General features: G+C 39.0%; 3 protein-coding genes across 5 annotated transcripts in view; 1 reads left to right on the top strand and 2 right to left on the bottom strand.

Annotated features, from left to right (window-relative positions):
* The window catches only part of LOC108273355 (anterior gradient protein 2 homolog), a 157,142-nt gene extending 153,074 nt beyond the window's left edge, over positions 1 to 4,068 (top strand). The window contains exons 2-9 of the mRNA XM_017482527.3: positions 2,116 to 2,152; positions 2,338 to 2,476; positions 2,667 to 2,730; positions 3,015 to 3,067; positions 3,200 to 3,276; positions 3,360 to 3,423; positions 3,515 to 3,598; positions 3,766 to 4,068. Coding sequence (XP_017338016.1) covers positions 2,347 to 2,476; positions 2,667 to 2,730; positions 3,015 to 3,067; positions 3,200 to 3,276; positions 3,360 to 3,423; positions 3,515 to 3,598; positions 3,766 to 3,815 — 522 coding nt within the window. The 5' untranslated portion in view covers positions 2,116 to 2,152; positions 2,338 to 2,346 and the 3' untranslated portion in view covers positions 3,816 to 4,068. The remainder of the gene's footprint in view (positions 1 to 2,115; positions 2,153 to 2,337; positions 2,477 to 2,666; positions 2,731 to 3,014; positions 3,068 to 3,199; positions 3,277 to 3,359; positions 3,424 to 3,514; positions 3,599 to 3,765) is intronic.
* A 2,891-nt stretch (positions 4,069 to 6,959) lies between these two features.
* agr2 (anterior gradient homolog 2 (Xenopus laevis)) lies at positions 6,960 to 8,928 on the bottom strand. The gene is given in 8 exon segments (NM_001200738.1): positions 6,960 to 7,262; positions 7,430 to 7,513; positions 7,605 to 7,668; positions 7,752 to 7,828; positions 7,961 to 8,013; positions 8,299 to 8,362; positions 8,553 to 8,691; positions 8,876 to 8,928. Coding segments are annotated over 7 exon segments (522 nt in total). The 5' UTR covers positions 8,683 to 8,691; positions 8,876 to 8,928; the 3' UTR covers positions 6,960 to 7,212.
* Positions 8,929 to 13,327: 4,399 nt separating this feature from the next.
* On the bottom strand, positions 13,328 to 23,772 carry ppp1r10 (protein phosphatase 1, regulatory subunit 10). 3 transcript variants are annotated; one of them, XM_053684060.1, is made up of 20 exons: positions 23,690 to 23,772; positions 23,190 to 23,492; positions 21,807 to 21,883; positions 18,979 to 19,091; positions 18,784 to 18,870; positions 18,562 to 18,697; positions 18,407 to 18,458; positions 18,096 to 18,182; positions 17,764 to 17,895; positions 17,463 to 17,568; positions 17,232 to 17,335; positions 17,005 to 17,108; positions 16,733 to 16,892; positions 16,482 to 16,622; positions 16,142 to 16,388; positions 15,947 to 16,022; positions 15,574 to 15,789; positions 15,289 to 15,424; positions 14,794 to 15,162; positions 13,328 to 14,701 (listed from the first exon to the last, which is right to left on the bottom strand). In XM_053684060.1, exons 4-20 carry the CDS (start codon positions 19,083 to 19,085, stop codon positions 14,577 to 14,579), a joined length of 2,385 nt encoding a protein of 794 aa, XP_053540035.1. In that variant the 5' UTR covers positions 19,086 to 19,091; positions 21,807 to 21,883; positions 23,190 to 23,492; positions 23,690 to 23,772; the 3' UTR covers positions 13,328 to 14,576. The 3 variants fall into 3 exon arrangements, with proteins under 3 accessions (XP_053540035.1, XP_053540034.1, XP_053540033.1); XM_053684059.1 differs by having other exon boundaries at positions 21,807 to 23,492; XM_053684058.1 differs by lacking the exon at positions 21,807 to 21,883 and having other exon boundaries at positions 23,690 to 23,771.
* Positions 23,773 to 25,265: the final 1,493 nt, after the last annotated feature.

Below are 25,265 nucleotides of genomic sequence, written 5' to 3'. Positions count from 1 at the left end.
TGTGAAGTGGCCCCGATTATCTGACACAACATGTTTCTCAATCAACGAATTAAAAAATAATAAAAACACAATCTGTTCCTTTGTATCGTTTGTGTTAACCTAATAGGTAAAATGATGGAACTATTTTTCTCTAAAGGTTTCCTCCACATGTTTGTGTGTACAGAAAGCAAAAATTCTAAGTTGAATTAATGTAATGATCACCTGACACCTAATTTGACTTGCTTTTATTATCAGAATTATTTAAAATATTGCAAAACAGTAAATAGTGTTTGAACAGAACTAAATTAGAACCAGCAGACTCGATCCACATGGAGCACACTATATTCACACTACATATTCACACAAGGCACACTATATTTACAACATGAAAGAAGATGACCTGTTGAATATCTGTATATAGGCAGTATAATGCCGGAGTTGGGAGAAAAAGACCGGCCCAACGGCCAGTCCGCCCTGGCCACAGGTTTCCTATGGGACTGATTTTACAGGCCAAAGTGTGCCAGTTTGAATAAGCCACAGAGAGATTTGACCCTTTACATCCTATAACTGACATCCTGGAATGTAGAAAAGACAACCTCACAGTCTGGCTAAAAACCGCCGTTCCAGATTTACGTACGTAATGAATAAAACACATTGGATCTACAAAAGTCATTATATAATAAGGAGCCGTTTTTTTGTGGATAGAACCATTCTCTTTGTCAGACAGATTAATAATGATTTTACTATACATTTTTAAAAATTTATTTTAAAAATACGTTGTGTTTTTACAGGGTAATAAAGAAATGTCATAAATGTTGTTCATGCTGTTATTTAGCAGACATTGTTATAATAATACATAAGGTTTTCATCTGAAATATTAAGTACACTTTTAGAAAAACGGTTACATCTAGCACCCTGGGTGGGTTTTCAGTCCCACCGGGTATAGCAGAGATTTCATTTCAGAAAAAAAGTTTTTCTACAAAGCTACATAAACCATTAAAGATTGAAATGATGTTGAAGTGCTGTTTATCACAAAACCAAGAATATTGTACAGGCATATATATATATATATATATATATATATATATATATATATATATATATATATATATATATATATATATATATATATAATGTATATATGAGTTATGAAATGCATTGCTTTTCCTAGGGAAGTTTTTCTCTCTCTGAATAACACGTCATGGTTTTGTCAGTGTTAGTGAAAGCCTGACATCACCTTTAAAATCTCAGCCAATCATAAAGAGCCTAATCATTACAGGCTTTGCCTAGTTTTAATGACATACACTAATTTATGTTGTATCTGTATGTATTTAAAATAAAATTAAAACATGTTTCGCATGTATATAAATGATTTTAATTATCTAATGATAATTAAAGATATATTAATAGACATTTTGTTTTATTTCATACTAAACAATACTTGTGTGACACATTTAGATATATTCAATTTACATGTAAATATTTTAATTAATTGAATTGTACAATCTCCATTCCAACCTGAATTTTATTTATGAATACATTTTTTAAAAAACTTTTTCTATAGAAAGTTTTTTTCCTTTAAAATTATATATATATATATATATATATATATATATATATATATATATATATATATATATATATATATATATATATATATATAATGTATATATGAGCTATGAAATGCATTGCTTTTCCTAGGGAAGTTTTTCTCTCTCTGAATAACACGTCATGGTTTTGTCAGTGTTAGTGAAAGCCTGACATCACCTTTAAAATCTCAGCCAATCATAAAGAGCCTAATCATTACAGGCTTTGCCTAGTTTTAATGACATTCTGCTGACCTGGCCTTGGACCAGAGCCAAACGTAATCGAAATTAGTACATTTTCTCATTTTGGGGCTTTTAGATTAACACCAAGCCTCCGATAATTGATTCAGTTGATTATTCAGAACAGCGTCATGTGCCGTATTTAAAGGAGATTAAAAGAGGATGTAAAAGTAAATAGGGACTCTTTTAGGATGGTGTCGAATTAGACGTTCCTGAACAGGACGAGAGGAGAGGCGGGACATGCAGGTGCACAGGTGTATAAATGCAGCTCAGGTGAGAGTCAGAGACCACAGCAGGACCGGGAGACTGAACACACACACACAGACTAAAGGGAAACCTGAGAGCAGGTGAGAGTCTTGACAAAACTTTCCTTCTTTCCCTTTCGGCTTTCAGTCTATGAGACCGCTCTTTGTTAGATACTCAGACACTCTTGTCATTTCTATGTTACTCTCTCTGTACAAAAAAAAAAAAATTTTAAAAAGAGAAAAGATACTCAGCCTTTTCTAACACCGGATTGGTCTCCTTTGATCAGCCTGTGAAGATGATTAAAGGACTGGTGTCAGTGCTCTTGGCCCTGGTGGTCGTGACTTCCACCATGGGGAAGCCTGAGAAAAGTTCTGACAAGACTGCGGTCAAGAAGGAGAAACGAATCCCTCAGACTCTCTCCAGAGGTGAGTGTGGACAAACACTTTGTTATAATGCATTGCTCAGAATACTCAGCGAGCACTATGGGTGTGTTTCTTTATTCTTATTTGCTTCATTCTTTTTCACTCGACTCCTTCAGTGAAGCTCGTATTACCTGAGCTCAAATTATGAAAAAGCTCTGTGTCTCTTTGTGACTTCGCTGCTTCTCCTTCTCAGGATGGGGTGATCAACTGATCTGGGCTCAGACCTACGAGGAGGCACTCTTCTTGGCACGTTCACAGTAAGAAATGCTTCATTTCCTTGATCTAGAAAGATTTGTAGGCATTGATGGCACATCCAGGACGAGTTTATCAACCATTTCTCTACTAAAAACTAGGACGCTGTATTGGAATTTGCGTCACTGTTCAATATCGTTTACACAGACAGTGACGTAGTATTTGCTCAAATGCTCACAGAAGACATTAAACATGATGGCGTGAATGATTGCTACACACTGTTTCCTTCTTTCAAGTGTGAGTCCATGTGAACCACGTTTTTGATCAAATGTTAATGATATTTCTACAGGAACAAGCCCCTGATGGTCATCCTCCACTTGGAAGAATGCCCACACAGCCAGGGTAAAGATTTAAGCCTGCACTTCAGGAATTTCATATCTGTTAATGTTTAAGTGCCTATTCGTGCATAACAATTTAGGTCAACCTCTTTGTCAAATGTTTGGTGAGCAAATATTAGTTTTGTTCCTTCACCAGCCCTGAAGAAAGCTTTCGCTGAGGATAAAGAGATCCAGAAAATAGCCGACGAGGACTTCATCCTTCTGAACCTGGTGGTGAGTCTTTAATCTTTAAACTTTATTGTAGTTTTCTGTGGATGAAGTGGAAAGTATGAAATCTATAAATCTGTGTATTACAGTATGAAACCACAGATAAGCACCTGTCTCCTGATGGGCAGTACGTTCCCAGAATCATCTTTGTCGGTGAGTGTGTTAAACCTGAAAGATGACGCTTTAAAAAAAATTTCCACCAAATGACAGAGTGAAAAAAATGACCTCTTTACTTTTTTTCCAGATCCCTCAATGACTGTTCGTGCTGACATCACTGGCCGCTACTCCAACCGCATGTATGCCTATGAGCCTGCCGACATGAAACTCCGTAAGTGGACTCGTTTTGTCCGGATGATTTTCTATACGTCCAGTTTTTGGACAGTGATTAGAGATTATCTTCCACGGATTATTAAAGTGATTGTAAGTGAAATCCTCAACATTCTACAAAATTATTCTACTTCTAAGCCCTAATGACATTTCTATTTACTCCAACAGTGCAGAACAACATGCTCAGAGCCAAGAAGCTTCTGAAAACAGAGTTGTAAAGTGTAACTTCATGATGTCTTCCATCCTGGGGTGGATTATCTCCCCCATTTAGATTTTATAGTTCTTATTCTGTTAATAAATATAATGCTGTAAAGAAAGAGAAAACCCGCACTGGAAATCTTTGAACTCATTTTTTGGATGTATTTTGTTTTGAGATCCTGTTACTGTCAGCCTTATAGACCGGCTTTTCATCTGATGTACTGCATCAGCGATGCATTTGTTTTTGGATAAATAAAGAAAAGTTGTACTAAACTCTGCTGTTGTGTCTTCATTAGTAAGGAAATGAGCACTGCGCTCATATTTGTGGCCTCTAGTAAATAAGTGTGATTAAACATTAAGGTGATTAAACTGGCAGGATTACCCAGATTTACCTAGCCCTTGTGGGTTTGGGCCTACTTTAGACAATTTTTGTAGATTTTCTATTTATATATACCTATATATAGCCTGTAAACTTGTTTCACATGCACGTGTCTGGTATCTATACTATATCAACACACTGGACCTTAAAAAACACAAGAAAACAGAAAGTTGGATGGATGGATGGATGATTCTTCTTTATTCAAAGCCACAAACATGCATAACGAATCTTATAAGAGTTTATAATGGCTTGTAGGACAAAAAAGGAAAAAATAGGAATGAATAAAGGTAAAATCAACTATTACAGTGTAATTATTATATAATTAATTTTATAGTAACATTTTAAATGACTATATTTCCATTTCCACATTCTCTAATTATCAAACACTGTTTCAAGAATTCACATTAAAATGCAACTTATAATGATTTCTCCAGTTTCAAAATTATTCAGCTCCTTTATGGCGAGCATCTTTAGTACTTAGTAGATCACCCTTTTGCTGTAATGACCTGCTGCAAACGAGATGCAGAGCTTCTGGCAGTGTTCCTGAGGAATTGTAGCACATTCCTCATGAGCACTGGCCTCCAGTTCAGTAATATTCTTGAGTTTGTATGTTGCAACCGCCTTCTTCAAATCCCACCAGAGATTTTCTATGATGTTCAAGTCAGGTGACTGTGGTGCGGTGTAGAATCTTCTAAGACTTCTTCTTCTGCAACTAAGCCTTGGTGGAATTTGAGGTAAGCTTGGGATCATTGTACTGCTGGAAGGTCCAATGACGCCCAAGCTTCAGCTTCCTTACAGACAGCCTGGCGTTTTCTCCTAGGATTTCCTGATACTTCAATGAATCCATCTTGCCTTCCACACGCTGCAGATTTCCAGAGCCAGAGGATGCAAAGCAGCCCCAGAGCATCACTGATCCACCACCATGCTTGACTGTGGGCAGAGTGTACTTTCTTCATTCTTCTTCCTCCAGACATACCGCTGATTCATCGTGCTGAAAAGTTCCAGTTTTGTTTCATCACTCCACAGAACAGAATCCCAAAACTTCTGTGGCTTATTTATATGATTTTGAGGCAACTTTTCTTGTGCTTTTGGGTCAGTAGTGGTGAACGTCTTGAAGTTCTGACATGGAAACATTCTGCATTTAGAGCACGCCTTACTGCGCTCACTGAAACCTCAGTGCCTGTTTCCACCAAGTCTTGCTGCAGGTCTTTTGCAGTCACTCGAGGGTTTTTCACAAGCTGCCTTCTCAGAAATCTGGTTTCAGCCATTGATAGCTTCCTTTTTCTGCCCCGTCCAGGTATTTCATAAACTTTCAACCCCTAGCCAGTTCAGGTATGTCATGTGTTCCAGCTCAAGCACACCTGGTGCAACTAATGAAGCCCTTGATTAGTAGCATCAGGTGTGCTTGAGACAGCACCTGTTTTGCATATTTGTGCTGTTGTGAAGGATTCGATTCAGGGGGTTGAATAATTTTGAAACTGGAGAAATCATTATAAGTTGCATTTTCAGTTGAATTTGGGGAAACCACTTGAAGCATTCGTTGTGTTGAACTATTTCAACTGACTTTGTTTGATTTGTTCATTGCAAACAGCTGAAAATCTGTACATGTTGACAATAAACTGAATCATTTTGATTGCAACTGTATACACCCTTCTTCTCCTCCTCCTCATTTCCTTCTAAAGCTCTGCTGACCTGCTCCCAAAAGAAACCCTGAACTCTGCAGATATGATCATAGGTGAGTTTAATGTCACATGATGACAGTGTGCCATTCAGATGTGGATTCATGTTAGTGCTGAAAAAAAATAAAGTTTCAGTCCTGATTCAGGAGTTGTACAGCTGAGTGGTGCAGCTCTCCTACACTGCACGCAGACGATGCCCCCTGACTAGCTAACATGCTGTCTTGATTGTTTTATTTTCTTTGTCACGCGGTTCTTCTGTTTCTGTTGGCCTGTTTTACAAATATGACTTGATATCTGTTCAGTGCTACTTCAAATAAATGTGTTTAAATAGCATTTATGTTTCTGTATTGTGTTATTATTTGTATGCTAGTAACTGGTGTTAAAAATTGGTCTAACCATCAATGAGTTGGTGGGTAATGCTGTGCAGTGTTGTGGGCCGGGTGTGGTGGTCCACTCTGGGCCAGAAAGTCCAGGGTCACTTTTTGGTTCCAGTCTGCTCCTGCCATTAGGCACTGCTTTTCACTGAAAGAGTATTTTCAGATATAGTGGGAGAGCTCATCAGCAAAAGTGGGGCAGTGAATTACACAGCACATAGTTGATTTTACCTTTATTTAACCTATTTTTTCCTTTTTTGTTGTCCTACATATATTTATAAGCACTTATAAGATTCGTTATGCATGTTTGTGGCTTTGAATAAAGAAGAATCATCCATCCATCTTCTATACCGCTTTATCCTTTTCAGGGTCACGGGGAACCTGGAGCCTATCCCAGGGAGCATCGGGCACAAGGCGGGGTACACCCTGGACAGGGTAAGAAGAATCATTCTTTTCTAAATTCAACTTTCTGTTTTCTTGTGTTTTTTAAGGTCCAGTGTGTTGATATAGTATAGATACCAGACACGTGCATGTGAAACATGTTTACAGGCTATATATAGGCAAAATAAAAAATCTACAAAAATTGTCTAAAGTAGGCCCAAACCCACAAGGGCTAGGTAAATCTGGGTAATCCTGCCAGTTTAATCACCTTAATGAGGCCACTTATTTACTAGAGGCCACAAATATGAGCGCAGTGCTCATTTCCTTACTAATGAAGACACAACAGCAGAGTTTAGTACAACTTTTCTTTATTTATCCAAAAACAAATGCATCGCTGATGCAGTACATCAGATGAAAAGCCGGTCTATAAGGCTGACAGTAACAGGATCTCAAAACAAAATACATCCAAAAAATGAGTTCAAAGATTTCCAGTGCGGGTTTTCTCTTTCTTTACAGCATTATATTTATTAACAGAATAAGAACTATAAAATCTAAATGGGGGAGATAATCCACTCCAGGATGGAAGACATCATGAAGTTGCACTTTACAACTCTGTTTTCAGAAGCTTCTTGGCTCTGAGCATGTTGTTCTGCACTGTTGGAGTAAATAGAAATGTCATTAGGGCTTAGAAGTAGAATAATTTTGTAGAATGTTGAGGATTTCACTTATAATCACTTTGATAATCCGTGGAAGATAATCTCTAATCACTGTCCAAAAACTGGACGTATAGAAAATCATTCGGACAAAACGAGTCCACTTACGGAGTTTCATGTCGGCGGGCTCATAGGCATACATGCGGTTGGAGTAGCGGCCAGTGATGTCAGCACGAACAGTCATTGAGGGATCTGGAAAAAAAGTAAAGAGGTCATTTTTTTCACTCTGTCATTTGGTGGAAATTTTTTTTAAAGCGTCATCTTTCAGGTTTAACACACTCACCGACAAAGATGATTCTGGGAACGTACTGCCCATCAGGAGACAGGTGCTTATCTGTGGTTTCATACTGTAATACACAGATTTATAGATTTCATACTTTCCACTTCATCCACAGAAAAATACAATAAAGTTTAAAGATTAAAGACTCACCACCAGGTTCAGAAGGATGAAGTCCTCGTCGGCTATTTTCTGGATCTCTTTATCCTCAGCGAAAGCTTTCTTCAGGGCTGGTGAAGGAACAAAACTAATATTTGCTCACCAAACATTTGACAAAGAGGTTGACCTAAATTGTTATGCACGAATAGGCACTTAAACATTAACAGATATGAAATTCCTGAAGTGCAGGTTTAAATCTTTACCCTGGCTGTGTGGGCAATCTTCCAAGTGGAGGATGACCATCAGGGGCTTGTTCCTGTAGAAATATCATTAACATTTGATCAAAAACGTGGTTCACATGGACTCACACTTGACAAGAAGGAAACAGTGTGTAGCAATCATTCACGCCATCATGTTTAATGTCTTCTGTGAGCATTTGAGCAAATACTACTTCACTGTCTGTGTAAACGATATTGAACAGTGACGCAAATTCCAATACAGCGTCCTAGTTTTTAGTAGAGAAATGGTTGATAAACTCGTCCTGGATGTGCCATCAATGCCTACAAATCTTTCTAGATCAAGGAAATGAAGCATTTCTTACTGTGAACGTGCCAAGAAGAGTGCCTCCTCGTAGGTCTGAGCCCAGATCAGTTGATCACCCCATCCTGAGAAGGAGAAGCAGCGAAGTCACAAAGAGACACAGAGCTTTTTCATAATTTGAGCTCAGGTAATACGAGCTTCACTGAAGGAGTCGAGTGAAAAAGAATGAAGCAAATAAGAATAAAGAAACACACCCATAGTGCTCGCTGAGTATTCTGAGCAATGCATTATAACAAAGTGTTTGTCCACACTCACCTCTGGAGAGAGTCTGAGGGATTCGTTTCTCCTTCTTGACCGCAGTCTTGTCAGAACTTTTCTCAGGCTTCCCCATGGTGGAAGTCACGACCACCAGGGCCAAGAGCACTGACAACAGTCCTTTAATCATCTTCACAGGCTGATCAAAGGAGACCAATCCGGTGTTAGAAAAGGCTGAGTATCTTTTCTCTTTTTAAATTTTTTTTTTTTTGTACAGAGAGAGTAACATAGAAATGACAAGAATGTCTGAGTATCTAACAAAGAGCGGTCTCATAGACTGAAAGCCGAAAGGGAAAGAAGGAAAGTTTTGTCAAGACTCTCACCTGCTCTCAGGTTTCCCTTTAGTCTGTGTGTGTGTGTTCAGTCTCCCGGTCCTGCTGTGGTCTCTGACTCTCACCTGAGCTGCATTTATACACCTGTGCACCTGCATGTCCCGCCTCTCCTCTCGTCCTGTTCAGGAACGTCTAATTCGACACCATCCTAAAAGAGTTCCTATTTACTTTTACATCCTCTTTTAATCTCCTTTAAATACGGCACATGACGCTGTTCTGAATAATCAACTGAATCAATTATCGGAGGCTTGGTGTTAATCTAAAAGCCCCAAAATGAGAAAATGTACTAATTTCGATTACGTTTGGCTCTGGTCCAAGGCCAGGTCAGCAGAATGTCATTAAAACTAGGCAAAGCCTGTAATGATTAGGCTCTTTATGATTGGCTGAGATTTTAAAGGTGATGTCAGGCTTTCACTAACACTGACAAAAGCATGACGTGTTATTCAGAGAGAGAAAAACTTCCCTAGGAAAAGCAATGCATTTCATAACTCATATATACATTATATATATATATAATTTTAAAGGAAAAAAACTTTCTATAGAAAAAGTTTTTTTAAAAATGTATTCATAAATAAAATTCAGGTTGGAATGGAGATTGTACAATTCAATTAATGAAAATATTTACATGTAAATTGAATATATCTAAATGTGTCACACAAGTATTGTCTAGTATGAAATAAAACAAAATGTCTATAAATATATCTTTAATTATCATTAGATAATTAAAATCATTGTATATACATGCGAAACATGTTTTAATTTTATTTTAAATATATACAGATACAACATAGATTAGTGTATTAAATATATTTCATACATTAAATCAGCTAAAATGTATTACTAAATGAGGCATCGTCTGTTAAATGATTTATCTGTTTAAGACCTACATTTTCAAGGAAATGGAGATTGGAAACAGGTTAGATTTTTAAAAAATTATTAATCAGTATTATTTTTTTAGATTTTCACTGGAGGTTATATTGTACCGCTGTACTTGTTTGCCTGGGCAGAAACCCAAGCAGAGGAAGGAAGAGGGTTTGCTGGATGCTGACCTTTTAGCACTTGGAATTCCACTGTAGCACGAGGTCCTCTTCCTCACCATTCTTTTGGTTCTTATAAATTATTGTTCTGTAATTTATATATAGATATAATTTAAATGACTCAAAAGCTTTGAAAAGAGAATGTAATCAGGCCCTTTAAGGCTCTCCCAGTCTCAAAGCTGGGTGTGTTTTATGTACACAGCTTTTAACATGCTCATGTCTGTGCTAACCAACTGGAATCCTGCGTCTAAGCTTGCTCTCGAGGAGGAAGCTGGCTGATTTTTATCGCACTTCGGGATCACTGACGTGTTTATAATGAACTTCCAATCCTTTAATGACACGTATGGTCACCATGTATACGCTTTAGAAACTGTTCGCATAGGTGCACACATCAACATGAATTCCAATAAGATGAACCTACAGTGGGGTCACTAGTGAAAACGCTTCTATCTTTGCATTCTTTTCTAATTTAATATACCAATATTCACTACAAATGATATTCTTGTCAAAAACTTGAGTGAAAAGTAGAATCTTTGAAATATTTAAGTGAATTTCAGAGCGTCTTAGTATTTGTTTCGTCCCAGTTTTGCTCTAAAGAGAGCGTGCACTCGAGCTGGATTCATGGACTCCACAGGCTTTGTGCAAAACCTTATGATGCATTTTAGATCAAATCCGTCTGAGCGTTGTGTGATCTGATAGAAGCGATTAGACATGAGGAAAACCTGAGCTTTTGGACAACGCGGTTAACATGGCCAGTACCATAAAATTGCTGACATTTAAATAGGGACCTAGAAATAGTGCAGAATCTCAAACATTAAATATCCACAATAACGATCATTCTTTGTTTGAAAGATTTCAAAATTCTAATACCTTCTATTTATTTCTCATTTTAAAGAAGTAAAAAAAAAAATAAAAATAAAAAATCCCACATTTTTTTCAATGTGGTCTCAGACTTTTGGACCCCACTGTATGTTACTGTAACATGTAGAAACAAAGGAGAAAGTTGAGTAAAATCATAAGCTCCGGATTGATCCTGAGCATGGATTATTGTGTATTTGGAGCGTCACATGTTCTCCCGGTGTTCACCTGAGAACACTCCAAGTTCTCCTGTTTCCTCCCACCTCCCTTGGTGTGAATTTGAGAGTATGTGTGAGGCCTTGTGATGGACTGGAATCGCATCCAGGGTGTTTTCCTGCTACACACACAGCGTTCCTGGGACAAGCTCCGGATCCACTGCGACCCTGACTGAAGATCAATGAATGAATCTCGGTTTCTAGTCTAAAAAAAAATAATAATAAAGCCATCCCTGTGGACATCCTCAGCAGTCTGCATCCTGAAGGGAACAATGCTGGGATTGAGGGCTGATTAAAAGCCTTTGGGATAATGGCGGGCCGACAGCGATCAATGCTGCCTTTGTTCAGAAACTCAGGCAGCCATGTTCTCTCTTCTTCTACAGCCATGTTCTCACAAACAAAACGCGTAATGAAGAAAAGAAAACAATTATTTATGCCGCACAAGGTTTAATTTGGGGGGGGGAGGGGGGGATGCAGTGTGTTGTTTGGCACTGGCATGATCAATTGAAATAAAATAAAAAGTGGCTGTAATTAATAATTAGTAATATTACAAAATGTTGCAGTGGAGACAATCTGAATGTTCAGCATTATATCATCAAACAAAAGTGTTTTAGAGGCCACTTCCTTTTTGCTGAACACACGATCAAGGCTGCTTTCCGTGCAAGCAAAAACGTAGACCCAGGAAAACGTCTGGGTTACACATGTAACCCTGTTCCCTGAAAAGGGAATGAGATGTTGCCTGAAGCTCACGAAAAGTTGAGTTCCCTTTGAAACGGAACTAAAACATATCAGGAGCAGAACTGTGAATGGGTGTGTGGATTTTCTATCAGTGAATTGCTGAGGTGTACTCAAACCAACTCTTGCTCATGTCAATATTTGCCTCTAAGGGCGGAGTGTTGAGGCCACTCCTGTTCACACACACACACACACACACACACACACAAACGCTGCTCCAGGCCCGCCCTGAGAACACGGATGTGCCGGGTAGGAAGTCAAACGTATCAACGGATGCGACCAGGTTCGGTCACAGCGACGGGCTAATGAGGTCTGGCTCACTGCTGTTAGCATGTTTAAACAAAGTAGAGAACAAACAATTATTAAACGAGATTGAACTTCATAAACCGCTTAACATTTATCAATGACTGTAAACCGGACTGACGTCACAGAAGGAGTAAGTAAGGAATAAAACACTTTGGAAGGTGCTGGGGTTTTTTTCCTGAGTGTTTTATTCCTCTAATATCGGGGGTCAGTGAACCAGTGGGAGCTTACCGAAGTGAATGAAAAGTCAGTTTTGTTCCGGCCAGTGCACGTACGAAGTGCGTGTGCGCACGTGTCACGACACTAATCAGTGGCAAACCACTCACGTTTCCATATTAACCTACATGGTTCATTTCACAGAGGACGCCTGACACCAAAATATTGATATTTTACTTCGTATTAACACTGAAGTAAAAGCGACATTTAAAATTGGTAGACAATCACACCAACTCAGATCAGTTTATAGGGACATACTCTATGTTTACAATAAAGATCAACTCATTTTACTGTAGAATTTTAAAGTAATTGCAATTCAAAATCACTGGATCTGTCAATATAATTGAGACAGGAGGCACTTTATAATCCATTATAAAACGGACATTTCAAATAGATAGATGATCAAACCCATTTAGATGTGTTCACAGGGACCAACTCAATGCTCACAATAACGATGCATTTATTTTACTGTAGAAATGTAAAGTAAGTGCAATTTGAAACGTCCATTTATTGAAGACTTTCCCGTGTCAGAGAACTTAATTACAGCTTCACTTCGGACTGTTACCACACTAACACTGGAGACTCCTTCCAAAAAATCCTATATGAACTTTTCCTCACAGAAAACTTCACAATCATACACTGAAAAATACCGGTTTACGTGGAGTGACCACCATACAAGTACTTGTGTAAACTGTTACCAGAGAAACAATGTATCAGAATTAGCACATTGAAATGAATTGGTTGTGCTTTTACAGAACATTAATCATTTATTACCTGACCAATCTAAAGGGAGCGTGAAGAACACATTTTATATCGTTAACTTTTATATTTATATTGTAGGGAAAATATTAAGAAGGAAAATAAAAACAACCTGTAAAATGAAAATTCTCTCATTTTATAGGTTGTTTATTTTCCTTCTTTATATTTTCCCTACAACATTAACCTTCCTCGGTTTAAATTTAGTTATAGAACGTATTCTTTTCCTCTCTTTATAATTGTGAAGCACTTTGAGCTGCATTTTCTGTATGAAAGTCGCTACATAAATAAATTATTGTGATTGATATTGCTCGAAACTAGAATTTATTTTTAGAACATTTATTAGTACATGTAGAAAAAAAAACCTTTACAGATTTTATATACTTATAAATGTGTCTTTGCAACTGTAACTCAGACACACATACCTCTAGAACACAAACAAAACCTCGTTCGGATAGAGGTGAAAAAAAATTGATTTTTACAAAAAATAAAAACAGGAGAGAGGGAAAAAAAAAAAGGAAAGAAAAACTATGTAGTCCCACAAGAGACACAAAGGCCACTGTTTTCACAGAAAACACTAGCGTTGGCCCAGAGAGTGGTTCAGAGCCTTAGGCTCAGTTCAGCACTGCTGTATGAGGATATACGTGACCATGACTTGAGAGTGTGACTGCACGGATGCACAGACTGAATGAAACGATAACACCCTAATTGTCCTGATTGTCTTTTTCCCCCCTTTTTACACAAGTTCAAGCATTAATAGCAATCTAGGACACATTATTATGAGTGTGTGTGTGTGTGTGTGTGTGTGTGTGCACGCGCATGTGTGAGTGAGAATCCAGCTTCATATCAGCCAGGCAGCTGAAGGTAAAGCTGTTCACCCAACGGACTTTGGAATAAAAATGGAGGTGCTAGAATGCGTGGTTATATACCACAGGTGATAACAGAGAGACGGTTTCTGTAACCGTAACCTGCTTAAACGGCAAAACAGTACATTTCCCCTCCGTTCTACAATTTAAAACAAAAACACATACTAACGGGAACACATTCACACTTCAAAAGGTTCTGTAGTGCTGAACCAAATTCATAGTCTCAAAGTAAAAAAAAATAAAAAAAATAAATCATGGGTAACACCCAAAGCGAACACAACGTATATAACAGTGTAAATCAAAAGTAAGCTGCAATAGTGGTCATCGAAGAGTGGCACATTCTTCCGTACTTTTAAATCGGTGTCGTACGTATGACCACAAAAATATATTGAAGTGATCGTAACACTGAGTTTTTGCATTTACACAGGAAGTCTATCCATCACTGCAGGCTTTAGCTTGTTCTTATGATGAAGTCATTTATAAGCATTAATTTCCATAGAGAGAGCGAGAGACGAGGGGGGAGAAATGCTCGGGGGTCCGGACGTCGCAGTCTCTGATCTGGCAGCTGTAAACACTGAACAGGAATCAAATGGGGGAAAAAAATTCTTCAAAATGTGCTCTACTGCCCTCTAGTGAAGGTGAGTGGCAGGACCACATCCAGTGTGAGTGTTGGGATTCAAGGAGAGTCTGCCTCCTTGGGGTGAAGTTAATGCCCATGCTGGGGAGGTAGAGGAGGACCATTCACACCCGGGTGGTAGAAAGCACAGTTGTTTTCATATCTGCAGTTCCCTTTCATCATGAAATGCCGACACACAGGTCTTTTGGACATGTCTGATCAGAAAGAAGACAAAAAGAAATGATTAAGCTCGCAAATAACCAAAAACTCAACTTAAACTCAATAAAAACACTAAATATGATCTTACCACCCATGTTGTTGTGTCCTCCGCGTGGTCCTCCTCGTCCTCCCCGTCCTCTGAACCCTTGGTCTCCTCCTCTTCCTCTCCCACGGTGGAAATGGCCGCCCCGGTGTGGTCCTCCCCGTATAGAGTCGTCTCCCCAGTAGTTTCCGTTGTCCCCTCCTCTACCCTGAGGTCCGGGTGGAGGACCCATCATGCGCGGCCCTCCTCCGCCAAAGGGTGGTGGTCCGTGCCCGTGAGGAGGGGGCGGGTGACTGAAATGAGGCCCGCCGGGCGGCTTGTTCGGTGGGTAACTGCCGTTCATGGGCATCGGCATGTTCATGTTGTTGTTCATGTTCATGCCGGGACCGTGGCCGAGAAGACCTGCATTCGACACTGTAATAACGACAATAACGACACTGTTTCACACTCCGGCATGTTTTAATCTAATGTGTCTACTGTTTATACACACACACACACACACACACACACACACTATAAAAGCAACTTTGAACTGCTTACTAGGTGGAGCGCTGCCCTGCTGGTTCTGGTTCTGATTCTGGTTCTGCTGAAGAGATCCCAAAAGCTGTTTGATCTTGTCAGAGAAATCAGGCTGCTTAATGAGGTCCTCTGCTGACTGGTTAGACCCCTGAGCACCCTAAAAAAAAAAAAAACAACACACACACGCACATCAAATTAGCCCCTGGACAAAGAGGAAGGCAGTTGGGGAAGGAGGAGAGGACGCTCAGGGGGAGGGGCTAAAAAAAAATAAATAAATAAAAAAAAATTTTAAAAAAAAAAACGCACCATGATGGAGCTGAGGAGTTCTTGGACGTTCACAGAGGAATTGTTGGGAGGTGGTGTGTTGCTCGGAGCTTGCGGACTGCATTTGCTGCTGTTCAGGCTGACCATGAGATTTGCGAGGACAGGGGGCAGCTTGGACCCCTCCTGGGCTGTGGGGGGTGGACACGATACAGCAGTGTCAGCGGTTTCCGTGTAGCTGTCCTCCACCGTCGTGCAGTCCTGGATCGTCAAAGAGACAGAGGAAGGAAAGGAAATAAGCCAGTGTGGAGGACTTACAAATCAATATGTCTAAAATGTTTGCTAGCTCACAATATTGCCCCAGAGAAATTCCCTGACTGCGTGTGAGTAAAGGTGAAGGCATAGAGGTGGTGTGTACCTCATCCAGAGGAATGAGACGTGGTGGCATCGGCTCGTAAGGCTCTGGGTCCGGCTCGTGTGGGCTGTCTGGGACACTAAATGAAAAGCGGAGAATGACTTTAAACGCGATATTTAAAATGTCCAAAAACATATCTTTGAACACGTTAATGAATGTGACAATGTATCTGTTTTCAAGCGAATAAGATGCTCTCACCTCTCCTTGTTGAGGAAGATCTCCTGGAGGATGCCCATCTCTCTGTCCCTCTGCGTCAGCTTCTCAGTGCTACTGGACCCTGGACTGACCAGACAGCCTGACAGGATCAAAGGTCGCGGGGGTGTCCAGGGCACCCGCTCTTCCATGGCGTCGTGTGAAAGTCGACGGGCCATCTCGAAGGTGTGCCTGTCCATCATCAGCTCCCGCTTGGCCGCTTCGCCGAAATCTTTAATCTTGTTGACGTTTACTGAGGGAAGGAAGCGAACGATGTGAATTATATTACAATCACCTTCGAAACTGCGTGGACGGAGTTTGAGGAGTGAGACGGGTCCGTCCTTACCTCTCTCTGTCTCGTCCAGATCGAAGTAAAAATATTCTTTGAGCTGTTCTTCCTCGGCCCAGCGAACGCTCTTCTTTTTCTTGCCTTTCTTTGTGAGGCTCTCTTCCTCTCCGCGTGGCTCTGAAAGCGCATTAGGCTTATCTGTACACACGTACAGCACAAAGAGATTTTTATTTAGTAAGTCATGAAACATCTTCACAATCATGCGTAATAGTCCTCTATAGTGCACAGTGGAGGCTGAGTGAACTCACCAGTGTCCATAGCCTCAGGGTCCTCGGTGGGGACAGGCGTCCCTGGCTGTTCCAGGTCTTGGGGCTCATGTGGAGGAGTGTGAGACGCAGGAACCTCGGGGGAAGACGGCTTGGTCTGCGAGCTCGAGTATGACTGGGGCTTGCTTTCAAACGGACATGGCTGTGGAAAATCAGAAGAAAAGAGAACACATGAATGCCGCTGTTTATTTATTCCTCCGGAAGAGCAGCTAAAAAATAAAAACAATAATAATAAAAATTATTTCTGACTCTACCTTGTTAGAGGTAGGAGACACTGCCTTGGGTTTCTTCTTCTTGATCTTGATTCCTGGCACTGGAGCAGAGTTAAGTGCATCCAGAAAGCCCAGGCTCTCCATAGCTAATGGAATGGTAAGACATTTTTACAACAAAGTGGCAAGCTTCATAAATAGGTAAAAAAAAATATCTTTTAATTATATTATTACATCTTTATGTGCATAAAATGCCAAAACAGGGTGCTTACGTTGTGCAGGAATGAGCTTGACTTTGATTTCTTTGGTCGAGTTGGGCGTGGTGTTAAGAGGCTTGTATTTTTTCTCCACAGGTGGCGCGTCTGATAAACCAGAGCTGGAGGAAGCAACATGACCGAGGTTAACATTCACCAGCAGAGGGCAGCAATACGCAACACGTTCACTTAACGCAAGGCGTGTAAACGCCAAGGCAGATTATTACCAGGTTGTTAAACATAACTTACCTAGGCCTCTTAAGCACGGCAGGTTTGATGTTGTATTTGTCTCCAAGCTGGGGGACTACAGGGACCTTTTTTGTAGGGATGGGTGTTGGAGTTTCTACCTCTAAACCTGTTCAGATGAAGCATAAGAGCAACGCTTATAAAAACATCCAACAAATCCTATTAACAATTAACGTACTACATTAGACTTTCTCACTGAACGAGCAAAATAAAACCAGGATCATATATTAACATTTCAGAAGACCACAAAATATAAACATGCTGTAAATCAACCAATGTGACATCATAAAGATGGGGACCAGACCTGTGGAGCGAATCTTCGCATGACTGGGCGCATGGGCCTTTGGCTTTTCTCTTTTCCTCTCCTCTTCTGTCCCCTTCTCCACAACCTTCACCTCTGGACGCACTTTAACGTCTTCCTTCTTTCTTTTCTTGTCTAAAAAAAAAAAAAAAAAAAAAAAAAAAAAAAAAAAAATACACATTAAGAGTGTGATGAATGTTGAAGCACCACATAAAGGAATGTGGACTAAATTTTTTTTTTGTATTATGACAAATTGTGCGGGTGAGAATGAAACCCAAGAGGGTGATGAAATTGCTATGTGAATGACATAAAAGAAAAAAAGAAGAACTTGTTACCGTTAGGCGAGGCGCCGCTGGAAACACTCTGAGAGCGGATGATGGCCATCCAACCTTCCACGAGTACCAAGGCGAGCTTTCTCAACTCTGCAAAGAACAAACCCGACAGGCAGGACTGAGCAAACAGGAAGGAATCTTAATAAAAGTGTTAAGATGTGTATCAACAGATCGTCCATTGTGTATCGAACAGGGTTCCATTAGATTAGAGGGCATCGGGAGACATGTGCTCCTCAACATGTTCCTCTTGAAGTTTTATCTACATGTATACATCAGAGTACCACCACAATAATACACCACAACTGGACTCTTACCTTCTGTCTCCCCGCTCTTGCTCAGATGCTTAACCAACTTTGCCGTGTTGTTCTAGTATGAGAAAGAGCCACAAATAATAATAATAATTAGAAAACATCAAAAAATATGTGTTTATATAAACAGCACTGGCAAAGAGCTTGAAGTAAAGAGCTACCTGTTTGAGATGGTCCACTGTAAGAGGCAGTTTCTGCAGAGTGAGAAGAATGAGCTGCAGCATTGGGGTATTGGTGGTAGTCTTGGAATAAGTCAACCAAGAGTTCAGCAACTTATAGCCACCAACACGGATAAATCTGTAAAGCAGAATAACTGTAGGTTTGGACAGACTCATAAAAAACAAAGTTGCACTCTATAGCTTGTATAGGCTATATATACATACCGATTAAGAATGTCATGTGATTTGGTCTGCAGCAAGATATTTAGATACATGCACCTGCTGACCATTTTATGAGAGGCCTTCATCAGACTGCAGCGAAAAAACAACAACAAAAAAAAGTTTTTAAAAAATCATGAGATTAGAATAACAATCAAATGGGGATCACCAATTCTTGTACAATATGTGTTTAAGTCTCACCTGAATACTTTGGCAACACCCTCCAGGCTTCGGAGCTCACCATCCTTCCCCAGTAGCGCCTCCACTCCTTTCAATACCTCCCTTGGGTCCACTGGGCCCACTGCCATTACAGCCTACACAAACAGACAGAGCAGAGAGATAGAAAGAATTAAGAGAATAAGTGGCACTTATATACTGTCTGAGGTTACACAATGGTTGTTACTCTAGAGTGACTGTGCGGTAAGTGAATTACCACAGCTGTAGCTAACCCTAAAGATTAAAAATGGTTTCGTCAAAGTAGATTTAGAGAGCTCATTGGAACACAAAATACCCCACACACGGGCTGAAATCAACTCTACACACGCTTTACTGGGCTATAAACAAAAGCCACACCAAAAAAAGGCCAACATGATAGATACAACCTATCAGGAAATTCCAATTGGTGGCATCCTTATTCCATCATACCCCAAACGCTTTAAAAGTTTTTAATTAAGTTGAGCTACACGAAGAGCTGTTTGTTGAGCTCGACTGTACAACTGCATCACGTCCACAGACCTCAGGGCAAAGTCAAATCGTGATCCCAGATCCATCAGGCACCTATGACAAGCACTGATGAGACAGCTCGGGTCATGGGGCATAAAATCGGCACGAAACGTTCCATAAGTATGTTCGTGAACCTGGCTGGGCCTGCTCTAAAATAAAAGCACTGGCATTTGAATGTAAGAATGGCTTGCGAAGTACACACAAAGCTTCAGTGACACAAACTCTATGCTTGGACAATTTAAAAACATGGATTGATAAAGCTGAGCAACTTATGTGATATGAAAAAAGGTATAGGCATAATGAACATGACAGATGATATGATTTCCCTCGACCTGGTCTCTGGCATATAACACTGCTTACGTATATAGTGAAAAATTTACTCACATATTAACAAAATAAACTGTATGTAATTGACTTTTAGGTGGGAGGTAATGTCTTGTAGGAATTAAAATCCTTTTATATTAATATTGTTCGTGACAGGCTTACAATATTCACCATGGGTAAACTTTATAAGTGAATTATTACAACCTTCCTCTAACACATGAACCACCTGCTCTCCTTATTATGATGTGTATGTAAATATTTAAAAGGGACTACATACATGATTTCTGACATGATCATTTTGTGATAACTACTTTAAAAAAAAAAAAAAAAAAAAAAAAAAAAAAAAAAAAACCCTTTCAGTGTACTTGATTATAATTTTAAACAGGTAGTCATGTGTGAATTTATTTAATTGCATTTTCGTTACAGAAGCGTTAGTGAAAATTACATATATAAAAATACCTACTGGAGAAGAATGTACAAAAAGCTAAAACACTGAACAGCAATTTTATTATTGGTCAACTGTTTTACTACACCTGTGATCATTGTGATGCTGTGTGAATGATTTCTATTGCACAGCAAAATATTGAAGTATCTCTCTTTCAAGAAACTTTGTGAAAATCTGTCACATTTGGATTATATATTTTAAATATATATATATATATATATATATATATATATATATATATATATATATATATATATATATATGTATATGTATATATATATATATCTCCAACAAAAACACAGTCACAGAGAAAACTGAAATGAAAACATGTCAGTACAACCCAGAATACACACCTCCTTTCCAGGTGGCAGTAAAAACTGCTCAAGGTAACCACCAAGCCACAGATGTAACTCTCACATGATAACAGGATTGTGTAATACTTTCTCTACAACATAAACACTGAGGCACACTTGTACAGAAAACCTGCAGCCCTAAATACTAAGACTATATATACACACACACATACGTTACCTTACATACCTTAATTAGACATACATACATTTATTACTAATATTCATGCAACAATTATATAAACATACTTTTTTTTTTTTTTTTTTAAAAAAAGGTAAATACTCCAGGGTTTTAAATGTAAAAGCTGCACTATGCTGATGATAATTAATTAATTAATCAAAACTTGCTTTGTGTACTATGGTGCCATCAAGTTGTCAAAATTGTTAATACTGTTGAATAATAAAATCAATGCAGACGATAGAGGCCGTTTACAAATAGATCAAAGAGAAATTACTGATTTTAATTATATATATATATATATATATATATATATATATATATATATAAAGAGGAACACCACCAAAATGTTACTGCTCTGTAGACATGATACAGAACTAAAAAGAATTGAAAATCATGGTTTACAAACCGTGTAGGACAATGTGTTCAAAAAGATATTTACAAAAAAAAAAAAGGAACAAAAAAAAAACCCTGTCTACATGAGTATTTCACTTGGTTTGCTCCAGTGAGTTGTAACCTTACAGCAGACCTGCCTATGAGGAAATCAGGCTTTTTTTTTTTTTGGAAGCACTCTATTAAATAGGCGGGAAGATGGGCGGAGATACCGACACGCTCTCGCCCCGCCCACTCTGCGTCGCCGGGCTTTAAAACTCTCCTTCAGCCGCTCAGTGTAAAGCAGAACCCAAAGGATCTCCGATCTCACACACATTACTTCTGGACTGTACAATACCAAAAACTTTATCCGGGCTTCAGATTATACAACGGCAAAAGAATATCTAAAACTATGAGGTAAAGATGATAGACTTCAGCATGCAACTTGTGTAGTGAATATATATATATATATTTATGTGCTTGTACTATTGCATGTACGCTCTTTTTTTTCCCGAGTGGCGAAAATGCTACCTGGGATTTTATTTTTTATTTCTGTTTAAATGTAAATAAACTTATCAAAAATCATTTGTAACCAAACATAATGTGAGTCGTGTGAGGAAATCATGTTGTGTCTTACCCGTAAAAGTGTTGTTGAAGTTTTTTTTAGTCTCTGAATTCAGTATCGACCTCCGTTACACGGTACAATACACACTCCTGAAAATGTCACAACTGTTACACACAGTAAACAAAGCTGGCAGTTACCTCATGAACAAGTGGACACGACTGCCGGAAATATCGCATCAGAAATATAGTGAATAAACTTGTCAAGTTCGAAAAGAAACACATTAAAATGTACACACACACACACGGACTGTGTAATGCCTTTTTAAACATCACCTTACACAGGGTGGTACACAATGGAACTCCTTCATGCCTTTTTTTGTTGTTGTTGGGGTTTTTTTTAAAACACAATATTGTTTAAATAAATAATCACAATAAGTCTGCATGACAAACCCGGTGATTTGACAATGCCCAAGCCGCGCTGTGTTAAAACAGATGCGTTATATAAAATGGGAGTCATTTACAGAAGCCCCACTGTGGCTCTCGCCATCTGTCAGAGTCATCCTGCGCGTGCGGCTCTACACCCCCTGAAGCAAGCGCGTGCGCTAAGCCCCGCCCCCTTTTCCGTTAACCGCTTCGCGTTCGTGAAGAAGCCCGAGCGCCATCTTGAAATATATCCAAACAACCCCGAAAACTATTTACACTCGCACCCCCACTCCCAAAAATAATAAAAATATATATATAAATATATATATATATATATGGTAAAAAAAAAATTGAATTCCGACCGACTCTGATTAGAACAACACGAGAAAATCCCGAGCAAACAAATACCATCTGGTCTCAAAGCCAAAGCCACCATTGCGTTGGATCTCAGCAAAGGACAACCCGTCCGCCATTTTAAAAGCAAAACACGACTACACAAACAACCTCGACATTTCTCAGCGTTACAAAAAATTTCCACTAAAAGCTAACCGACTTCCATTTATGCGTTTTTTTTAATTGTTTATTTTACTAAATTTAACTAAAGATAAGCCAATAATCGAACATTTCAACCCTTGTACATCCACAGTCGTCATCGTGCAATCTTTATGGACAGATTGCGTTGAATGTCCCAATGAGCTCTCCTTTCAAAAGCACGTTAATAATAATAATTACATCCTGCTTTATGCTGCGGCAATCTTTATGAACAGATTGCTTATGAGAAGCGATCGCTAGCTTATTTAAAAACATGTTTAATCAGTAATTAGTAGAATATGAATCCGTCTCACACACACAAAGAGAAACAGGGCGTTTAGCCGCTGCTATCTTTGCGGTGTGAGCTCATACGCTAACTAGCCAGCTTTACTCGCTTTATCACAGCTTTCTCCTAACTACTTTAAGAATTGATCATTTCCAAGACAGGCAACTGATTAACCGTTAAATTTCGATTCAAATTGGTTTGAAAGTAAACACTTACTATTTATAATTCTCCTCTGCGTCTCGGGTACCTATAATATTTTGTGCTTAACAGCAACAATTTTCAGAACAGTTTTAGACAGCTTAAACTGTCATGACTCTATCATTTTGACTTAAAATGACTTAATGGGCGGGAATGATGTGGCTAGAATGCTAGCTTTTCCTTCTTGAATAATCTGGAGCAAAAAAGTAGAAGTCAAATGTCCGTTACTCGAGTAGAAAAAAACTTTTTTGGGGGGGTTTTGATCTTCACACAGTTGGAAAAATCCTCGACGCCAAGAGCTTCAGTGAGATCGTTTGATACCTGGAACAAAGCAGATGAACAAACGTCGGTTAGGGGGAAAAAAACATAATGGACGTTAACAAGAGGGGGAAATAATATCAAAAATCGTTCACACTTATCAATTAAAATCCAAACAAAACGAGGACCAAAAACACTAGCAAGTAATAATTAAATAGCGTTTGTAAAATTGTAGAATCCTCCCCCACAGGAACACTTACCTCAGACAAATCCAGGAATGATCTAGAAGGGTGGGACCGCGTTTATATACAGATGACGATTTTTTCGTCAGATGGCTGTTCGAGCATGCGCAGTTCGGCCTGTGAGCTATGGCGCAGGCGCTCTCGTCGAAACGACCTTTTGTTCGTGAAGGACAACAGCCCAACCCCCAATCACGTCCACTTTTCTTTACGTAAAAGGAAAACAATAGAGGGAATTACATATAGAAAACAAGACTAGCTATAAAAAAAATATTAGATCATTTGTTACATGAGAATCCAGTTGTAATAAAATAATATTTGTAATCCAAGACATAAAATAGATTTACTCTTTTTGTGAACTTATATACTTTCGATTCCGTTAACAGGGTTATTTTATCATCAAGGAACATGACAAAAAAAATAAATATTCATTTATCTTTACATTTCAACGATTGTAAAGTTTTGAGGTTTAAGATTGACCTGATATTTGTAAATGTTTTCATAGAGCCAAACACATATTTTCAGTGTGGTATCAGACTCTTGGACCCCATTGTATATATCAGGAAACAAGCTTTTCAGCTTGTATTTATATAATATATATATATATATATATATATATATATATATATATATATATATATATATATATATATATATATATATATATATGTGTGTGTGTGTGTGTGTGTGTGTGTGTATATATATATATATATATATACACACACACACATATATATATATATATAAGATACATATATATATATATATGTATATATATATATATATACAGTATCTCGCAAAAGTGAGTACACCCCTCACGTTTGTGAATATTTGATTATAACTTTTCATGTGACAACACTGAAGAAATGACACTTTGCTACAATGTAAAGTAGTGAGTGTACAGCTTGTGTAACAGTGTGAATTTGCTGTCCCCTCAAAATAACTCAACACACAGCCATTAATGTCTAAACCGCTGGCAACAAAAGTGAGTACACCCCTAAGTGAAAATGTCCAAATTGGGCCCAAAAAAGAATTGTTGCTCTACATAAAGATGGCCTAGGCTATAAGAAGATTGCCAAGACCCTGACACTGAGCTGCAGCACGGTGGCCAAGACCATACAGCGGTTTAACAGGACAGGTTCCACTCAGAACAGGCCTCACCATGGTTGACCAAAGAAGTTGAATGCACGTGCTCAGCGTCATATCCAGAGGTCGTGTTTGGGAAATAGACGTATGAGTGCTGTCAGCATTGCTGCAGAGGTTTAAGGGCTGCATCAAATTGGTCTCCATGGCTGTCGTCCCAGAAGGAAGCCTCTTCTAAAGATGATGCACAAGAAAGTCCGCAAACAGTTTGCTGAAGACAAGCAGACTAAGGACATGGATTACTGGAACTATGTCCTGAGTCTGATGACACCAAGATAAACTTATTTGGTTCAGATGGTGTCAAGCGTGTGGGGCGGCAACCAGGTAAAGAGTACAAAGACAAGTGTGTCTAGCCTACAGTCAAGCATGGTGGTGGGAGTGTCATGGTTTGGGGCTGCATGAATGTTGCTGGCACCGGGGAGCTACAGTTCATTGAGGGTGAAGGTGATGGACT

This window comes from Ictalurus punctatus, chromosome 12, assembly GCF_001660625.3.
Source record: "Ictalurus punctatus breed USDA103 chromosome 12, Coco_2.0, whole genome shotgun sequence".
NCBI classification, from domain to species: domain Eukaryota; kingdom Metazoa; phylum Chordata; class Actinopteri; order Siluriformes; family Ictaluridae; genus Ictalurus; species Ictalurus punctatus.
The sequence above is the reverse complement of the archived record's forward strand: the minus strand, read 5'-3'. Positions and strand labels throughout refer to the sequence as shown.